Below are 21,699 nucleotides of genomic sequence, written 5' to 3'. Positions count from 1 at the left end.
TTTTCTTCCCAGTTACACAAGCCAAGATAGTGCCAGAATACCATCCCAGTTTCCGCTCTGAGTTATCTATACTTTGATCCACCTTTCGTTCTCTTTCAGATATCAATGAGTGCTCTACTGCCTCTTGCAAAGGGCAGTGCTTGAACAAGGAAGGCGGATTTGTGTGTGACTGCAGAGCAGGAATGCAGCTCTCTGCGGATAAGCACAGCTGTGTGGGTGAGGAAAAGAAACCTGTACATCATAACTTTTATTATTTGAAAATAAACATTCTGATTGCCTCAGATTTGTGTACATCAAAGGAATCTTTTTCCAGAAGAAAATTAGGGTTGAGTTTTAAGTGGTAGGAGGGTGTGAAGATTGAAAGAGACAAGGGTGGGGGGGGGTTGCAAGTTCTATCTCTGCTACTTGGTAACGTAGTGATTCTGTCAATCTTTCACAGTGATGAAAGATTGGAATATGATAGGCATGAATCTTGTGTTGCTCAGATACATCAAGGCAGCATGGTAACATAATGGTTAGCTCAATGCTTTATAGTACCTACGACCTAAGTTCAATTCCTGCCTCTGCCTGTGAGGAGTTTGCTATGTTCTCCCCGTGAATGCAGAGGTTTCTTCCAGATGCTCTGGTTTCCTCCCACAGTCCAAAGACGTACTGGTTAGTAGGTTAATTGGTCATTGTAAATTGTCCCATGATTAGGCTAGGATTAAATCAGGGCATTGCTGGGCAGTGTGGTTCAAAGGGCCAGAGGAAGCTATTCCACACTGTATCTGAATAAGTAAATCCCAACAACCAGGATTCTCTTGTGCGGATCAGAAATTCTCTGTTTATGCATACAACAATAAAGATTCTCGGATATTGCAAAGGTTCACCTACAAATGCACGTATGCTCATTTGCAATATATGCACGCTTTGCTGTGGATGGAACGTTTATACATGCAGGTACATAGCTTCATATGCACACATATGCACCCTGTATGGTGAAGCGTCACACTGTATATTTCTCCAAATGTTTTGCTTTTTTTGCAAGTCGGTTTCATCTCCAAGATAATAATGAATAAACACTTGAAAGATCTGCATGCCGATCAATGTTGTGAAGTGAAAGAGAGATCAAGTTTCTCCATGGAGAGCCCAGATAAATTGTGTTTCAATGCCATCATTTATATTTAGTTCATTTTCATGAGTTTTTTTGGTATGTATTGCTATAATTTGAGTATTTGAATCCCATGTAGTCTGCACTTAGGTGTAAGTAGGGTCTGGACCCTTTAGTTAATACCAGAGATGTCAGAAGGTATGTTCCCAGCTGCTTACTGGCATTGACAAAAGAACTAATCAGGGTTGGCATTCGAAGTAAGGCTGCAGATGCTGGTTCTGAAACAAGAATGCAGTCTGAGCCACTGACCTGACGCATTGAGTGTTTTCTCTTTCCACAAATGCGGCCTGGCCGGTTGTTGCTGCAGCTGACCAGCTGCGTTCCTCCAGGGAATATTTCCACTTGTCATTGACACAACAACTTTGTCAGATGTGGAGAAAACCAATTACTCTCTCTGATTGCCAACATTAATCTAGTATGCACTGCATGGAAGTATGAAATTGTGTGGTGCTAAGGCAAACTTCTTTGGCATGGTTGTGGTTTACACAGCTATTGTGATGTCAAGATAGTTTGCTACATGACTAAAAGGCATATGATGTCTTTGCTACTGACATTAGATCTTTGGCAGCTGGGTTAGATTTTCAATTATGTCTCCCCATTCAGGCAAAATATGAAATATTTAAGGTACATAATGTTTGTCTTAGTAGCTCTTGGCATGGATGTTCTTATAACATCAGAATCAGATTTAATATCACCAGCATATGTCATGAAATTCAATAACTTTAAGGCAGAAGTACAATGAAATACATGATTAATAAATATACAGAAAAACAACTGAATTACATTATATATATAAAATAGTTAAAATAAGTAGAGCAAAAAAATAGAAATAAAAAACAAGTAGTGAGGTAGTGTTCATGGGTTCAATGTCCATTTGGAAATCAGATGGCAGAGGGGAGGAAGTTGTTCCTGAATCGCTGAGTGTGTAAATCTGATACAAATTGACATTACTAGGAATAGAAAACAGAAATGAAAGATACTAGTGCACCTGAAATTGTATTTCCAAAATTGAGAATAAGAAACCCATTTAGAAGGACAAGTAGAGTGTTTTAAACTTCAGTTATTTCGATCTGAAGCAATTTGAAGATGTTGATTAGGATGATCCTGGCAATGAATGGGTTGCCTTCTGGATTCTACTGCTGGGGAAAAATATCCTTCCTGCACCCAGTCTTGTGAGAAATGTGTAAGTTTCAATGAGATCTCATTCACTGAGCTAAACTGGCTGGATACACTTGAAAAGCAAATAACTGCAGGCACTAGATAACGGAAACAAAAATTGTAAATGCTGGGACTACTCAGTAGGTTAGGTAGTATCTGTTGAGTGAGAATCAGAATTAATGACCTTAATTATCAAATGCTTTTTAAAGGAGGATGCTCAAGAATGATCTTGCCCAATATTTCCTTATGTGGCGAAGAACGACCCACTGTTTGGCCAGTTCGAAAAGGTCAGGGTGTTGGGGCTGGAGGAGAGGGATGGCTGATGTTCAGCTCATTGCTCACGCGGTTTACTTGTCTCTGCACTGAACTGAGTATGTGTCCTGCAACTAAAAGGCTCCTGGATTGGCTGTAACTGGGCTGTGGACTCACGTTGTGAACTTTAATTCTGAAAGTTATTTGCTTACTTTTATTGTTTGCATGATTTTTTTTTCCTGCACGCGGGAGATGGCTTTAAGTGGTGTATTCATATGTGAGTGAGTGAGAGAGAGAGAGAGAACAATATGCATGTACAGATAACAGATCAATACATAGTACTGGAAGGGGAGGGTTATTGATCTGGAAGAAATAGATCCATACATTACACTTCCTCCCCCTTTAGATTAATTCAACAGAAAATGGTATATGTACAAAACATTGAATTTCCCTTTCATAAACCCATATTCCAAATAAACATGCCTTCACAATAACAGTCCATAACCAACTTTACAGTACTAAAGGTTCAGTCTTTTGGATGGCACTCTGTTTCTTTCAGGCTAGTCCCTCTGGACCTGTGGAGTGACATCAAGTTTGGTAAGTGTCTAAGATTATGCTCTTGGTTTCCTGTGTCACTCTGCTGTCAGTGACGTCATCACTGAGAGGTAGGTCCGGTGACTGTAATGTGTCCATCTTGTTGGATGTAATCAACTCAGGTGTGTTCTTTGATCGAGCAACCAGTATCTGGTCCACATGATGTCTCCATGTCTGATCTCCAACATCCACTGTGTATATCAGTGGTCCCATTCTTGTAGCTATCCTACCGGGTGTCCACTTGTCTTCTCAGTGGTCATGTGTTAGGGTTTCCTGTCCAATCTTGAAGCTCCTTACTGCTTCACTTGGCAACTGCTGAACTGTTTATTCTGCACTTCACTCTGTAGATCTGGTTTCAGGAGGTCCATGTGAGATCTCAGATTCTTCCTCATGAACAGCATTGTAGGTGTTTGATTAGTTTTTCCAAGAACAATACATAAAAAGAAAGTGGTCCACATTGTGCTGTAGAGAAATGACCTCCTTGTCCATTGCTTTAATGGACTTCTTGAGGGTTTGGATAAACCTTTCAGCTCACCCATTAGTTGCTGGGTAGTGAGAAGCTGACTTGAAATGTCTGATGCCATTTTTCTTCATGAATTCTTCTGACATGTATTGTAGTCCATTGTCACTCACAATTTGTCTGGTAAGCCGTTTCTGGTGAAGGTAGTCCTCAGGGTGGAAACAGTCTTTGCTGAGGTGGTTGACTTCATTGGTATAACCTCCAGCCACTTCGAATCAGCATATTCACAGCAATCAGAAGCATGGAGTCCATGAAGGGCCCAGCAAAGTCAATATGTCCTCTTTGCCATGGTAACGATGACCACTCTCATGGGTGTACCAGTGCCTGTGGGGGTGCATCTTGAATTTTTTGGCATCCTGAACAGCTTTTGGCCAAGTTTTCAATCTGTTTATCTATTCCCGACCACCACGCATAGCTCCGGACAAGACTTTTCATCTTGACTGTACCCAGGTGTCCTTCATGCAGGTTTTCTAACACTCTGGTACACACTCTAGAGGGAACCACAACAGCAATTCCACACATCAGCATTCTTTGGCATACAATCAGTTGGTCTTGTCTCGCTGAGAACTCTGGAAATATAGGGTTACCATGAGCTGGCCACCCTTGCATTGTGGTTTCATAGACTTTTGACAATATCAGGTCATTCCTTGTTTCCCTTTGTATTTCAGAATTTGTTACCAGCAACTGGTCCACCAATGTGGTGTGGAATACCTCTGCTGGGTCACAGTATGAAGACTTTTCGTCTTCAGTCGCCAATAGTGGAAGGTGTGACAAGCCAGCAGCATTGCTGTGTTGTTTGGTACCCTTGAACTCTATGTTATAAGGGTGGGCTCCTAGGAATAGTGCCCAATGTTGTAACTGGATAGCAGTCATCTCTGGAATTCCCTTCTTGGGACTGAAAATGGATAAAAGGGGCTGGTGATCTGTCACTAGTGTAAACTCTTGTCCATAGAGCTAGTGGTGGAACTTCTTTATTCCCCATACTAGACTAAGGGCCTCTCGATCAATGTGTACATAGTTGTGTTCTGTGCTCGTCAGTGACGTTGAAGCAAATACAATCGGATGTTCAGATCCATCCTTCATAGCATGTGACAAAACCCCTCCAATGCCATGGGGGGATGCATTGCACGTCAGTCTGATGGACAGAGATGGGTCATAATGGCTGAGCAGTTCATCAGATGTTATTAGTCTCTTTGTTTCCTTGAATGCTTTTTCACATCTTTCTGACCATTCCCGCTTTGCTCCTGTCTGTAACAGTGTGTTCAGTGGATGCAGCACTGTAGCAATGTTTGGGAGAAATGGTGGTAATGGTTTACAAGGCCCAAGTATGACCTGAGTTGTGACACATTTTCCAGTTTGAGTCCCTATAGCACTGCTTCATTCCTCTCTTGTGACTTATGTAAGCCGTGCTTGTCCTTGACATGGACACAATATGAGATTTCATTTTTGAAAAACTCACATTTCTCTCCCTCTGTGCACAGACTGTACTCACTCAGCCTAGTAAGCACTTTACCAAGGTTCTGGAGGTGCTCTTCATCATTTTTGCCAGTCATGATGATGTCATCAAGGTAACATTGTGTTCCTGGGACACCTTGGAGCACCTGCTCCATTGGTCTTTGCCAAATTGCTGGAGCTGATACAATATCAAAGATGAGATGATTATACTGGAACAGTCCCTTGTGAGTGTTGATTGTGAGGAACTTCCTGCTTGACTCCTCAATCTACATTTGCAGATAGGCTTGTGACGAGTCAATGTTTGAAAACCTCTCCCCGCCTGCCAAAGATGCAAAAATGTCTTCTATTCATAGCAGGGGATACTGCACAGTACTCAGCACAGGGCTGATACTCAATATGAAATCCACACATGTGCGAATGGTTCTGGCCTTCCATTTCTTGATCACAGAGACAATGGGCATAGCCCAATTGCTCCACTCAACCTTGGAGAGAATTCCAGACACTTCCAGGTTCTGAAGTTCAGCATCCACTTTAGGATGTAGTATGTAAAGCACTGGACTTGCTTTGTAGAATCTTGGTGTTGCTGCTTCATTCACTTCAATTCTGGCCTTCATGCCTTTGAGTTTACCAATCCCCTTCTCAATTATCTTCTCATTATTATTAAGCAGCTGTGCCAGTCTCTGGTTAGTTCTACCATCTGGGCTTTGCCTGTTGATGTCACACTGAGAGCTTTGATTGAGTGTCAGTCTAGTTGGATTTTTCCCAACCATTCATGTCTGAAAAGTATTGGCCCTCCACTTTTCAATGCATAAGCACTTTTCAATGCAGGTACAAGAGAAGATGGCGGCGCGACGCAGCACACAGCAGCCACTCTGGAAAGAATATCTGTTATTTGTTAAGTAGGTTGCTGTGCACAATCCTGATTTGATGGAGACGGATGTCAGAAGCACAGAGGAACATCCGGTGAAACTTCTGAAATGCCTGTTTCGCTGCCGCTGCTACTGTGAGATTCAGAATCTCCGGAGGGAAAGGCCCCGAATCCTCGACTTTGCCTGTTGCTTGGTGGCTCGGGCTGAGGTCGAAGCGCTCAGCAGAGATGGTGCTCCGTGCTCAGTGTCGGAGGGCTGGTCGGAGGCTCGAAGTTTTCAGACAGACTCAGAGTCGGCTGTGGCCGGGTGCTTCCAGGGTGCTGCATCGGCAAGTTTGCGGCACTGGAGGTTCATGGCAGGGAGAGTTTTTCTTCCTTCTACCATCTGCGTGAGATGATGGGGCTAACGGGACTTGAGACTTTTTTTACCGTGCCCATGGTCTGCTCTTTATCAAATTACAGTATTGCTTTGCTATGTTATAACTATATGTTCTATTTAGGTGTTTTTTGTCAGTTTTAGTCTTGGTCTGTTCTGTGTTTCTGTGATATCATAGTGGAGGAACATTGTATCATTTCTTAATGCATGCATTTCTAAATAACAATAAATGAGGACTGAGTGTCCTCATAATCTAATCTAAAACTATAACTGTTGTGTTTGGCCTCTATACGTCACATTTACTTTCAGTTTGCCTTGGGAGACACACTTTCGCCCGTGTAAGTCCTTAGCATTAGTGAGGTATCTTGTGAAAACAGTCTGTTGTTGTCAGCCACTGGAATGATGGACAAAGCTGACCCTGTATTCAGATCCGTTTTGAGTTTTACATGGTGTGTAAAAGAAAACCATGGAACCCATTCAAAGAAAAACATCAAACACCATCACCCAATGCAAAAAAAACCCTAATTGTGCAAATGGCAAAAAAACAAGAAAAAACACAGAATGTAAAACACAATAATGAGGGAGTCTAGACATGTTCACCTCAGTTTAGTTCTAATTTAATCTAGCACCGTGTTGTTCATTATCTGCAGGCCGTTCTGATCAAAATCATCCAAAATAGCAACAAAAAAGCAATCTTGACCAGAAACCGGAAACACATCATAATGTGAACTACAGAATCTAATCCCCAAACTGCGTCGATTAAACCTTGCCTAAGACTCAGGTCTCTGGCACCATCCGTCGACAGCATCGAGGGAGAGAGAGACCATTTGAATGCAGGGACCTTCCTCTGGGAGCACTGAGTGAGAGGGAGAGTGAGACCATCACACACAGCCACCTTTTTCTGAAAGCAGCGAGCAAGTGGCCAGAAGATTGCGCTGTATAGTTCATCTTCCACTCTTGCATCAGTGATTTCTATCTTCCTCGATGTTTTAATTGGGAGATTGGTGAGAAATATAGTCTATCATATCTCCAGACCTCTTGGCCTTGAGGCCACATGACTCACTGAACATCTTCGGAGACAGCAAAATGCCAGATCGCTCAACTGGCCTGATAGCACAGCACCAAAATGTAGATCGCAGGCTCCAACAGTAGCAGAACCATATTTGAAAGAAAAAGAAGACGTAAAAAGAATGAAAGAAGTAGTTTTGTTAACCACCTGGAGGATGTCACCATTGGTCGTGTTGTTCACTGGTGCCATCTTCTTGTCTTAATATTTTAATATTTCTAATTCTAGATCATGAATACTAGAGATTAGAAGGAGAATCTCAACTGTGATTTTCCATTTCTGTAGCATCCTTTTGTGGGTCTTCCTGTTTTCTGTCCACAGAATTCCATTACTTTAGCACTCACTTTAGCAAGTGGAATTTCCAAGGATATACCAGGAGAAGTTTTGCCTTACCCACCAATGAGCCAATCCCACTTCAGTTATTCTTTACGTCTTCTCTTGAAAGGCTGAACCATTTCACAGGCTAATTTCCCAATTGTCAATAGGATGGCAATCAATGAACAGCATCTTAACTGTTCAGACCCCTATCTCTCATTTTCTTGTGAGCAAAAGCAAGATAAATTTGATTGGGATAGTTGTGTGATCATATGGGCAAATTCTGTCCCACACTAACTCTCAAGATCACAGGACATCCTGGTTCTATGTCTCCATGATCATGAAGAAAATGCTTGTCCTTTGAAGTATGTCCAAGAGTATTCCCAATTCTTAAGAATGAAGATATGACTTCGAAGAACTAATTTAGTAAAACAAGCTTTCTTTTGGAGAGAGCATAGAAAAAAATACAATAACTGGATGAGTGATTGTAAAACTTTCATTTGCTATTCTTCTTGTTCAAGAAATTCAAAATCTAAAAGAGAATGCAAGTTTCACAGCTGCAGAAATATTTTAAGGGAATTAGGCCACTCAAAAAATTTCTGGATGCATGAAGTGCAGTAAGTTTCAGTTAGGTCATGACATTGGGCAGTGCCAGTATATCCTTCTCTTGTGTCACTAAAATCCATTTTCATGATTGACACAAGAGTCTCTCATCATGACGGTTGAGAGAGTTGACATTGTTCATGCCTTTGTCCTGCTTAGCATCAAATACGTATTCTGTCTCACAGTACTGATTCATACACCAAACCGCATCAAGCCAGATGTTTTCTAAATATTGAAGTAAAAGCCTCATTGGAGGAGTTATTGCTCCTTGAGTGTTTTCCTCATTAGCTATAACCATACTTCCCTGCATGGAAATCTTTGCATGATTGTCTTCAAGGCGATAAGAAGGGATGATGGTTGGTGGACAGTTGTCATCAGATCACACTATCATGCAAGAATCAAATGACTCACGAAGAACGTTTTACTTTTTGAGTTAGTCGGTTTCCTTTTCCCAGCAGTGAGAGAGCCTGCAAAATTGAACAGTATTTTACTCAACATTTTCAGTTCTACGTGATTTGGAAACAGAATGCAAGTCTTCTTCTGAATTGTCAACAGTTCTAAGGCAGATGGAATGCAGTTATCACAGGGTGGGAATATTTTACATTGCATGGATAATGGATACTGTGACTGTGCACACATTAGATCCCTGATATTGACAGATCAGTAGCCTGTGACTGAAAAGATCCAAGAGCCTAGTAAGCTAAGGTGCAGACACAGGCAGGGAAACAAAGAATATTAATATAATTTTTTTGTTCTATCTTGATGCTTAGAAGCACAGAAGCATTTGTAATTTGGCCTAGACTTTGCTGAGTTAGGAAATACTCTTACATCTTGAGCTAGTTTATTTACACAGGTAGTGATTTGCAAGTTAATTCCATTCATATCTGTTCCACTGAAATAGGGATGAATGGAGTTCATATTTGACAATCATTTCCTTGATAAACCACAATTCTGTTCATGACTGGCAACATTTATACTTCTCTTCCCCAGTTTTCAGCTTTGGGCTGCCTAAGATGTTATTGCAATGACCAGGTTGACTTAAATATTGTCTCCCAGATTCTACCATTTTAGACCATAAGATATAGGAACAGAATTAGGACATTTGTCCCATCGAGTCTGCCCTGCCATCTCATCATGGGTAACCCATTCCCTCTCAGCCACAAATTCCTGCCTTCTCACCGTATCCCACACACCCTGACCAATCAAGAATCTATCAACCTCTGCCTTAAGTGTACCCCGTGACTCTGACTCCCCAGCAAAATCTCCACAGGTTCACCACTCTCTAGGGGAAAGAAGTTCCTCCTCATCTCTGTTCTAAAAGGACTCCTCTCTATTCTGAGGCTGTGTCCTCTGGTCTTAGACTCCCCCACCATCCTCTCCACATCCACTCTATCAAGGCGTTTCAACATTCGATAGGTTTCAATGTGGTCAGCCCTCATTCTTCAGAATTCCAGTAGTACAGACCCAGAGCCATCAAATGCTCTTCATATGACAAGCCTTTCAATCCTGTAATTATTTTCATGAACCTCCTTTGAACCCTCTCCAATGTCAGCACATCCCTTTTTAGATAAGGGACCCAAAACTGTTCACAGTACTCCAAGTGAGGCCTCACCAGTGCTTTATAAAGTCTCAACATTACATCTTATTGCACCTCAGATGTTTGAAATTTCTCTCCATTTAGAAAATAGTCTGTGCTTTTATTTATGAATTTATTAATATTTTTATTGCACATTTGTCTGCAGCACATTCTCCATCTCATCTTAACGCAAACACCAGAGTTTTATTTATGAAGCATTATCCTCTGGACAACGCTTCAGGCAACACTTCACTTGTGAGTCTGTTGGGGTCATCTATTGCATCCAGTGCTCCTGGTGCGACCTCCTCTACATTGCTGAAACCTGACGCAGATTGGGGGACCACTTCGTCGAGCACCTTCACTCCGTCCGCCACAACAGGCAGGATCTCCTGGTTGCCACCCACTTCAACTCTGCTTCACATTCCCATTCGGATATGTCCATACATGGCCTCCTCTACTGCCATGATGAGGCCAAACTCAGGTTGGAGGAGCAACACCTCATATACCGTCTGGGTAGTCTCCAGCCCCTTGGCATGAACATTGAGTTTTCCAACTTCCGGTAATTCCCTCCTCCTCCCTTCCCCCATCCCAGTTTCACTCTGCCTCCTCCCCCAGCTGCCTATCACCTCCTGCATGGTTCCGCTTGCTTCTACTACCCATTGTGCTTTCTCCTATTCCTTCTTCACCTTTCCTGCCTATCCCCTCCCCTACCCCTTGATCTTTCCCCTTACTGGTTTTTCACCTGGCATCTACCAGGCTTCTCCCCCCACCTTCTTTATAGGGCCCCTGCCCCTCCCTCTTCAGTCCTCATGAATGGTCTCAACCCAAAACATTGACTGTTCGTTTCCACGGATGCTGCCCAACCTGCTGAGTTCCTCCAGCGTGTTTTGCGTGATCCTCTCATCAAAGTAGGCCTCATGCCTTGATTGTAAACGACAGCATTTACTAATTTGCTGCTTTTGTCATTTAGATGACCTTTTCCAGCACTGCAATGTGAAGTTCAGTTGTTTGATTAGTGTGAGATAATCAATATTGCAGCTGCTTGCAGATTGCCAATCTTGGGGTCAGACGACAGGAACTACGTTATTCCATGGAAATTTTCTTGTTGCAGAACAACTGTGCTCACCATCTGGACTAGTTGTCAGAAGACCAGCAAATTCCCTGCTCTCAATAGTCACCAGAAATCATCCTCCCCAGGAGAGAACAAGATTGGACTCAGTTATGCAGCCCTGTAACCAGCCAGCACTTGTTCAGCCTCTTACATTGAAACTGACCACTTGCTAAGATACCAGAAGTCTACTGGCACTTACACACAATTTGCATTTTCATGGGTAGGAGTGGATAAAAGATTTGCAAGGAGGAGCACGTGTGTGCATTGGGAATCAAAAGGTGGTTTTCCACAAATGTTCCTTAATCTAGAATTGAAAATTTTGCATCAACCCAACAGAATAACAGATCACAAACTGTGGCAAACATTTCCTTCACTTTGTTGTCATTGCTGTAGGACCAGCAAATGAAGTTATTTTCCTTGTGATCTCATTGAATTCCCATCAGTTGATATTCAGGCCTATGGAAACAGCATGAAATACAGAACACACATAATATTGTATAGCTTGTACCCTGACCCTGTCTTTATATTCGTTATCCCTTCTGATCAATCAAACTAATTGCTTTATTCCTGTCCAACTTTTAAGTTGGTCAGATGTTAGACTGCTGGGGTAATTATGTCTGATTTGTTATTTTAGGCCAGGTTGTGGAAAGCTCTTTATTGCTGTCATGGGCTATCAAGTCTCTTTGAAACAGTAGCTGTGGGACTGATGTTGCCTGCAGATAGATTTATCTAATAGATGGATTGTGACAGAGAACTGTCAGCTTGCCAAATGTATTCCTCAGCAGGCTCAATGTGGAAAGACATGGCCAATTTCCAGCTGGCTACTGGCCAGTATCAAAATCCAATTTACAGATAGCTTCAGCTTGCTACCTGTTCTTGGACCGTTGCTTTAACTCTTTCACTGTACACTACATTGTACTTTTCTTGGAAAAGCACTATGCTTTGTACAGTGCTCGTGAAAAGAGCTGTAGTAACATCATAGCAGGAAGTCCTTTCAATTGGCACAATTATGATTATGCATGAAGACTAGTGTTTCAGAAATTTTTTATGTGGAATTGCAAATAATGTTCTTACCATTAGTAATTCTTTTGATTTGTCGGTCAACGATCTGACTCAATGATTCAAGTGCAACAATGATCAATTACAATATTGTTTCCTCCATATTATCCCATTATATACCTGGATTAAGTAGAAGAAAGATGATGGGACTACACGTTTGTGATATCAAGCAAGATGAGCAAAAACAAGGCAGATTATTGTTGCCTGGTCTATCTTGAATTTGAGGTCACAATAGTGGATTTAGTACTGGATATAACGATGAACGTTTGAGATTACAAGGGACCTGTGGGGCAAATATGTCAAAGGAAGATTTCCACAATTTATCATGTATTATGCACCGAGAAAAGCTGGCACAATGTTTGCACCACAAGCCCTTCAAACAAATATTATAGCAAATATTACGTATGGAGTAAACCTCCAAAAACCACCCAACTGCAATGCGAATATATTTGTACTTAAATAAAGAAACCCAAATTGTACAGAATACACCAGGTATGTTTCACTTGTGCCGTGTCTGGTAACAGGAATTATCTACATTTTTGCTTCAACCCTTTTGCAATAAAGGCTAACATGCAATTTGTTTTAATAGGTACATTTGATGTCAGAGAAATGTATGCAATATACATCCTGAAATTCTTTCTCTTCACATACATAGAAACATAGAAACATAGAAAATAGGTGCAGGAGTAGGCCATTCGGCCCTTCGAGCCTGCACCGCCATTTATTATGATCATGGCTGATCATCCAACTCAGAACCCCGCCCCAGCCTTCCCTCCATACCCCCTGACCCCCGTAGCCACAAGGGCCATCCATGAAAACAGAGGAGTGTCCCAAAGAATGAATAACAGTTAAACATTAGAACCCCAAAGCCCCCCCAGCCCCCCTGTATGCACAAGCAGCAGCAAAGCACTGACCCCTCCCCCATCCCCAGCAGCAAAAAAAGCATCGGTGCCCTCCACCGAGCACTCAAGCATGCAGCAAGCATCAATAAAGACACAGATTTGCAGTACCCCAAAAACTATACGTTCATCCTAATTATGTGCTGTTATTTCCTTATGTCCCATTAATAATTCTTCAACCTTTATCTCTAATGGACAAGTATTTACTTTTGCCTTTTGCTTCCTTTTGCAAACTTGTAGAAGCTCATACTGTTTGTTTTTGTATATCTCGTCATCCTTATTTGTTATACTATATTCTGAATCCAGGTCACCATTACTGATATACCTTCTCTTTGACACAAGGGTTTGACCCAAAACAATTAACCATTCTTTTGACTCACAGATGCTGTGTGACCCATTGAGTTCCTTCAGCAGATGGTCTCTGGCTCCAGATTCCATCAGCCGCAGTATCTGCCTTCTCTTTGAATTTGATATTGTGTCTACTGCCCTTGCAGTGCTGATATACAAAGCTATGCAGTGAGTTAAACACCTTCTTAAAAATCATCCAAGATAGAAACTTCCTTCAGGGTTTTTAATGAGATCTTACTTGTGAAACAGCAAAAAGTTAAGTAAAATCGATTAAATTCAAAATAGAATCATTATGTACCTGAACATATTGCACTAATACTGTCAATTATTCTCATGATCGGTGTTAATCAAGATAAACATGACATAAGAACATAAGAAATGGGAGCAGGAGTAGGCCATCCAGCCCATCGAACCTGCCCTGCCATTCAATAAGGTCATGGCTGATAAGTCCGTAAACTCAACTCCATCTACCTGCCTTTTCCCCATAACCCTTAATTCTCTTACTATGTAAAAACCTATCTAACTGTACCTTAAATACATTTAGTGAAGAAGCCTCAACTGCTTCCCCAGTCAGAGAATTTCACAGATTCACCACTCTCTGGGAAAAACAGTTTCTCCTCATCTCCATGCTAAATCTTCTCCCCGAATCTTGAGGCAATGTCCCCTAGTTCTAGTCTCACCTACCAATGGAAACAACTTTCCCACTTCTATCTTATCTATCCCTTTCAAAATTTTGTGTGTTTCTATAAGATCCCCTCTCATTCTTCTGAACTCCAGAGAGTATAGTCCCAGGCGATTCAATCTCTCCTCATAGGTTAACCCCTTCATCCCTGGAATCATCCTGGTGAACCTCCTCTGCACTGCCTCCAAAGCCAGTATATCCTTCCTCAAGTATGGAGACTAGAACTGCACATAGTACTCCAGGTGTGGCCTTACCAGTACCCTATATAGTTGCAGCATGACTTCCCTGCTCTTGAATTCAATCTCTCTAGCAATGAAGGCCAACATTCCGTTTGCCTTCTTAATAACCTGTTTTACCTGCAAGCCAACTTCTTGTGATTCATGAACAAGCACTCCCAAGTCCCTCTGCACAACAGCATGCTGCAATCTTTCACCATTTAAATAATAATCTGCTCTTCTACTATTCCTTCCAAAGTGGATGATCTCACATTTACCAGTGTTGTATTCCATCTGCCAGACCTTGGCCCACTCACTTAACCTATCTATATCCCTCTGCAGACTCTCCACATCCTCCGTACAATTTGCTTTTCCACTCAGTTTAGTGTCATCAGCAAATTTTTCTACACTACACTCAATCCCCTCTTCCAAATCATCAATGTAAATGGTAAACAGCTGCGGGCCCAGCACCGATCCCTGCAGCACCCCACTCACCACAGACTGCCAACTGGAGAAACACCCATTTACACCAACTCTCTGCCTTCTATCGGTTAACTAATCCACTATCCATGCCAATACACTTTCTCCGACTCCATGCATCCGTATCTTATTTATAAGTCTCTTGTGCAGCACCTTATCGAGCGCCTTCTGGAAATCCAAGTATATGACATCCACCTGTTCCCCTCTATCCACTGCACTCATTATGTCCTCAAATAACTCCAGTAAGTTTGTCAAACAGGACTTACCCTTTCTGAATCCATACTGCGTCTGTCTAATGGAACCACTCCTCTCTAAATGTTTTGCTATTTCTATATCACACACATGCAATATTCCATTACCAGGCTGTGTAGACTAGAGTCAATTTGTTGCACAACGATATCTTAAGACAATAAGACCATAAGATATAGGAGTAGGAGTAGGCCATTCAGCCCATCAAGTCTGCTCCACCATTCAATCATGGGCTGATCCAGTTCTTCCAGTCATCCCCACTCTCCTGCCTTCTCCACATACCTTTTGATATCCTCGCTAATCAAGAACCTATCTATCTCTGCCTTAAATGCACCCAATGACTTGGCTTCCACAGCCACTCGTGGCAACAAATTCCACTGATTTACCACCCTCTGACTAAAGCAATTTCTCATCATCTCATTTCTAAATGGACATCCTTCAATCCTGAAGTCATGCCCTCTTATCCTAGACTCCCCTACCATGGGAAGTAACTTTGCCATATCTAATCTGTTCAGGCCTTTTTACGTTCAGAATGTTTCTATGAGATCCCCCCCTCATTCTCCTGAACTCCATGGAATACAACCCAAGAGCTGCCAGACGTTCCTCATACAGTAACCCTTTCATTCCTGGAATCATTCTCATGAATCTTCTCTGAACCCTCTCCAATGTTGGTATATCCTTTCTAAAATAAGAAGCCCGAAGCTGCAAACAATACAATAGCTTGATAGCAATAAATGGTAATTATAATACTTCCTTCAAAATATATCTACTACCAATGTTTACCAATATTAAAAAAGCTTGACGCTCCCAGATATTGTTGTTTCAAGGACAAGTAAAGAGGGGATGATGATGGATGTCCTTCTACACAACATAAATTAATCTGCACAGGAAATGATATAAAAAAACAGCTGATGTTCAGGCAGTGATGTTCATACGAAATGAACTTTGCCTCTAGAGGTCAGTAATTTCGTCACCTGACACCCATAGGATGTTAATTACTGAAAATGTCAAATGATAATTTTGTTAAGTCTTTGACAAAGGATGGAAAGTCTAAGAGACTAGTCTTAAACAGTCTTACTACACGGTCTTCAACCATTTTCACTTTGAAAATACCGGCCTTGATAACATTCTTGGTGGGAATGACATTCTTGGCAAGAAATACTAGGTCAGGTAACCATGAGGAGAGTGTGAGCAACACAAACAAAATGCTGGTGGAACTCAGCAGCCCAGGCAGCGTCTATGGAAAAGAGTACAGTCAACGGTTTCAGGCCGAGATCTTCGGCAGGACGCTAGAGTCGACCGTTTCGAGCCAAGACCTATCGGCAGAGTGTGAGCTGATTAGTTTTTTTTATACCTTATTTTCTAAATTTTCAAAAAAAAACAATGAAATCAACAAGAACATACCAGCTCAGACATGTATAAAAATGAAATTAGCAAAAAAAGACATAACATCAGAGGGATGCCTATTGTACAAAGTGCTCAAAAATACTGAACATCAGATCTCAAATGAGGGCCGTGAGAAATCAGCTGGGGGCAAATTGTTCATCCGTCCCCGGCCTCGTCCAGGTAGGCAAGAAATGGATCCATATAACCCAAAATTTTTTAATTGAGTTGGTTCTCAAGAACCTAAGTTTCTCCATCTGTATGACTGAGATCATATCAGCCATCCATCTCTGAAAGGAAGGGAGAGAAGGTGATTTCCATTCCCTCAAGATAAGTCTTTTGGCAACAATCATCCCCAGCATCAGAGATTGTTGTATGGCTGCAGGGAAACAAATAGTAGATTGCTAGCAGCCAAATATAGCGAGACCAGCTTCCAAGGGGAAGGATCTTTTATAGGCCTTTGAGTACCAGTCGAATATTTTGGACCAAAATCCAGTCAGTAATGGGCAAAACCAAAAGGTATGTGACAACGTGTCTTCTGTCCCTTGGCACCTATCACTCATTGGCGAGACAGAAGGGTAAATCCTGTGCAATCTAAGTTTAGAGTAATGGAGATGGTGGACAACTTTAAACTGGATCAGTTGGTGCCTGCTGTGAGCTGATTAGTTTGACGCCATCTGGTGGCATGATCAGCTGGGTTGAGATCAGTAGGAACTTGGTTCCATTGACTCTTCTGGGTTGTAGATAGTGAAATTGTTGTGCAGCTGCTTGGAATTTTCAAGCCTTTAAGATCTTGAAGGTAAGAACACTGCTGCTGCCACCATTGTGTATTTAATAATTCAGTAATATTCAAGTAATATTGTAAATATATTGTTTGATTAAGCATTCTTGTTGTTTACATAACGCATTGCAGATTACGTGTAAATGTACGTAAATGGCACACATCATCACACCACCGCATAACACAAGTGCACCTCGCTTAAGCTAAAACATGAAGTTAGACTTACTTTCCTGGTCCTATGATTTTTGTTTAAATAGTTTGATATTTTGGAGTTATGAAACAGTGGTGATGAGGAAGTTTTAATGAACCCGAGATGACTACCTAAGTGTTAAAGCATAGTGAGACATTCAAGTTTTTAAAAAGAGCAGCGAGAAACAATTGAGTAAAAAAACAGTGCAGCACGTTTTTATTTTCTTTGGAGCAACACACTTTCTAAAACAGAATTGGACCCTGGCTCCGCTGTTTCAGTCATTGCACAAAATGACTATAAACGGCATGTCAAAGATACTGAACTAAAGCCTGCAGATATCCAACTTATATTGGAGAAAAGATAACTCCTGTGGAAATGACATTCATAACAGAGAAATACAACAACCAACATGTCATATTGGGCTTGTAGGTTGTAAAAACAGCTGGGCCCGCATGGTGGGGACGCAATTGGCTGAGACAACTACAACTTGAGTGGAGATCCATTCACCGTTTTCATGCCACATCCCTTGTAATAGAATCAACTAAAAGCAAAATAAGGAAGTTGCTGGATGATCCCACAACTGTCTCCATGCTGTACATCATGAACCATTGTGCAACAGAGGGTGAAAAGTTGTTGGTGCCATCCTCTGTGCCTCTGATTGTAAAGTGTATTGGACAAGATTTGGTAAGTAGTGATTTGGTATGTCAACAAATACTTCTATAAATGTACCATGGAGAGCATTCTGACAGGCTGCACCACTGTCTGGCATGGGGTGGGGGGTGGGGGGGCGGGGGTGCTACTATACCGGACCAAAAGAAGCTGCAGAGTGACAAAAATTTAGTCAGCTCCACCTTGGGTACTAGCCTACAAAGTACACAGGACATCTTCAAGGAGCGGTGTCTCAGAAAGGCAGCATTCATTATTAAGGACCTCCAGCACCCAGAGCATGTCCTTTTCTCACTGTTACTATCAGGTAGGAGGTACTGAAGCCTGAAGGCACACACTCAGCAATTCAGGAACAGCTTCTTCCCGTCTGCCACTTGATTCCTAAATGGACATTGGACCCTTGAACACTACCTCACTTTTAAATATATATTATTTCTGTTTTTTGCACGATTTTTAATCTATTCAATATACCTATATGTAATTTATTTTTTTTCTTCTTCTTCTATATTATGTATTGCATTGAACTGCTGCTGCTAAGTTAACAAATTTCATGATACATGCCAGTGATAAAAAATCTGATTCTGATTCTGACAAAGGAAAATCCATGCTACTCAGAGGAATCGTGAAAGTGATGAAAGCAGTGGTCCAACTACAACAGTTTTTGCAGGCAACGTATCTGAGAAAACTTTTAATTTGCTGATCAGGCAGGTACTTGTGAAATGTGGCTTGTTTTTAAGCTGGAAGGGGTTTCAAGGAGCTTCATAAAAGTTACAAGCATTCGGCTTTTGTGAGAATAAAGAACCAGAATCTGTGTGCATTAAGGTCATTGCATGAATTTAAACTGGGAGGCAAAAAGCTACTTTTAAAAGTAAGTGCAAAGACCAAAGCCCAGCTGGATGAATGGAACTCCAAAAAGAGAGGAGTCAATGGAGATATGAAAACAAAGGATTCATTAAATGATGTTGTGGATGAGGAAACCAAGAGGAGAGATCAGATCATAAAGGGAACAACAGAAGGATTAGCAAGAGAATAATATACTCTAGTGAACTAAATGCACCTTCCCAAGAGCTAGATACACATCCTAGAAAGAAAATGAAAAGGAGTGGGATCAAGAGCATGAATGAGATCAGAGCCACGAGTGAGACCATGATAGAGATCATGAGAGAAGCAAGGATCGAAGTAGATCCAGAGAGAAAAACTGAGAAAAGGAGAAGAAAGGTGCTCAGAGCTCTCGGAACCACTTCCTGCAGTCTCAGAGTCAACTCCTTCATCCACCATCATGGAGGAAGCCCCGGAACCTGAGATTGTTTCACAGCCACAAGTTTCACCTACCAAGTAGAATGGCCTTGCTCGTCAGGAAAGATGTTATCCCACAAGAGTAAGAACTCTTCCACTGTGATTTTAGGCCTGAATGGGACAATTTAAAATTTTCTATGCTGTTCACTTCCATATAGTAGTTGTATTATATTGTATACTGTGTCCGTGTATATAGACACTGGGAACAGTCCGGACTCTGTGGCGCAGGGGTCCGGGGTTCAGGTCCTGATGGTGATGGCCCAGTTAGGGTCTTCAGCTGGACCCTTCATGGTTACATTACATCTGCCAACAAAAATCTTTGGATGTGAGAGACAAGAACAAGAAAACTCATGCCGGCTCTAGTATTACCTGGATGAACAAGGTCCACGCCAGTGGTTTGGAAACCAGGACCATCTGGCAAGAAATAGCTACCAGAACAAACCATAAATGAACAAGACTGGACAACATGGAATTAATGGAATGCCACTTTAACAACAACACACATGAAAGAGTGGGCGGCTATGTGCGGAGCCAAAAGAGATGGGGGAGATTTTGAACAATTTCTTTTGTTCGGTATTCACTAAGGAGAAGGATATTGAATTCTGTAAGGTAAGGGAAACAAGTAGGGTAGTTATGGAAACTATGCTGATTAAAGACGAGGAAGTGCTGGCACTTTTAAGGAATATAAAAGTGGATAAGTCTCCGGGTCCTGACAGGATATTCCCTAGGACCTTGAGGGAAGTTAGTGTGGAAATAGCAGGGGCTCTGACAGAAATATTTCAAATGTCAATAAAAACGGGGATGGTGCTGGAGGATTGGTGTATTGCTCATGTTGTTCCATTGTTTAAAAAGGGTCCTAAGCGTAAACCTAGCAAGTATCGGCCTATGAGTTTGACATCAGTGGTGGGTAAATTGATGGAAATTATTCTTAGAGGTGGTATATATAATTATCTGGATAGACAGGGTCTGATTAGGAACAGTCAATATGGTTTTGTGCATGGAAGGTCATGTTTGACAAATCTTATTGAATTTTTTGAAGTGGTTACTAGGAAAGTTGAAGAGGATAAAGCGGTGGATGTTGTCTATATGGACTTCAGTAAAGCCTTTGACAAGGTTCCACACAGAAAGTTAGTTAGGAAGGTTCAATCTTTAGGTATTAATATTGAAGTAGTAAAATGAATTCAGCAGTGGCTGGATGGGAGACGCCAGAGAGTAGTGGTGGATAACTATTTGTCAGATTGGGAGGCCGGTGTCTAATGGTGTGCCTCAGGGATCTGTACTGGGTCCAATGTTGTTTGTCATATATATTATTGATCTGGATGATGGGGTGGTAAATTGGATGAGTAAGTATGCGGATGATTCTAAGATAGGTGGAGTTGTGGATAATGAAGTAGGTTTTCAAAGCTTGCAGAGAGATTTAGGCCAGTTAGAAGAGTGGGCTGAAAGATGGCAGATGGAGTTTAATGCTGATAAATGTGAGGTGCTACATTTTGGTAGGACTAATCAAAATAAGACATACATGGTAAATGGTAGGGCATTGAAGAATGCAGTAGAACAGAGGGATCTAGGAATAGTGGTGCATAGTTCCCTGAAGGTGGAATCTCATGTAGATAGGGTGGTGAAGAAAGCTTTTGGAATGCTGGCCTTTATAAATCAGAGCATTGAGTATAGGAGTTGGGATGTAATGTTGAAATTGTACAAGGCATTGGCAAGGCCAAATTTGGAGTGTTGTGTACAGTTCTGGTCACTGAATTATAGGAAAGATGTCAACAAAATTGAGAGAGTACAGAGAAGATTTACTGGAATGTTACCTGGATTTCCTAAGTTACAGAGAAAGGTTGAACAAGTTGGGTCTTTATTCTTTGGAGAATAGAAGGTTGAGGGGGGACTTGATAGAGGTATTTAAAATTATGAGGGGGACAGATAGAGTTGACATGGATAGGCTTTTTCCATTGAGAGTGGGGGAGATTTAAACAAGAGGACATGAGTTGAGAGTTAAAGGGCAAAGGTTTAGGGGTAACATGAGGGGGAACTCCTTTACTCAGAGAGTGGTAGCTGTGTGGAACGAGCTTCCAGCAGAAGTGGTTGAGGCAGGTTCGATGTTGTCATTTAAAGTTAAGTTGGATAGCTATATGGACAGGAAAGGAATGGAGAGTTATGGGCTGAGTGCAGGTCGGTGGGACTAGGTGAGAGTAAGAGTTCGGCACGGACTAGAAGGGCCGAGATCGCCTGTTTCCATGCTGTAATTGTCATATAGTTATATGGTTAAAGAGGATACATCAAACCATCCGTGTTTCTGCAGGTTTCTGGGAGAGGTAATACCAGGGTAGGATAAATACCAGTTTTCTTTGTTGGGATCTGGTGGAGGAGCTAACACAACATGACTTCTCCTGAAGAGTCTCTCCAT

At 41.7% G+C, this 21,699-nt stretch overlaps 1 protein-coding gene across 1 annotated transcript in view; it reads left to right on the top strand.

Moving 5' to 3' along the window:
* The window catches only part of LOC140204675 (von Willebrand factor C and EGF domain-containing protein-like), a gene marked incomplete at its 3' end in the record, with an annotated part of 363,358 nt that overhangs the window by 168,933 nt on the left and 172,726 nt on the right, over nt 1-21,699 (top strand). The window contains exon 5 of the mRNA XM_072271366.1: nt 100-216. Within this exon, the coding sequence (XP_072127467.1) occupies nt 100-216 (117 nt within the window). The remainder of the gene's footprint in view (nt 1-99; nt 217-21,699) is intronic.

Source organism: Mobula birostris, chromosome 11 (genome assembly GCF_030028105.1).
Source record: "Mobula birostris isolate sMobBir1 chromosome 11, sMobBir1.hap1, whole genome shotgun sequence".
NCBI lineage: Eukaryota > Metazoa > Chordata > Chondrichthyes > Myliobatiformes > Myliobatidae > Mobula > Mobula birostris.
The sequence above is the reverse complement of the archived record's forward strand: the minus strand, read 5'-3'. Positions and strand labels throughout refer to the sequence as shown.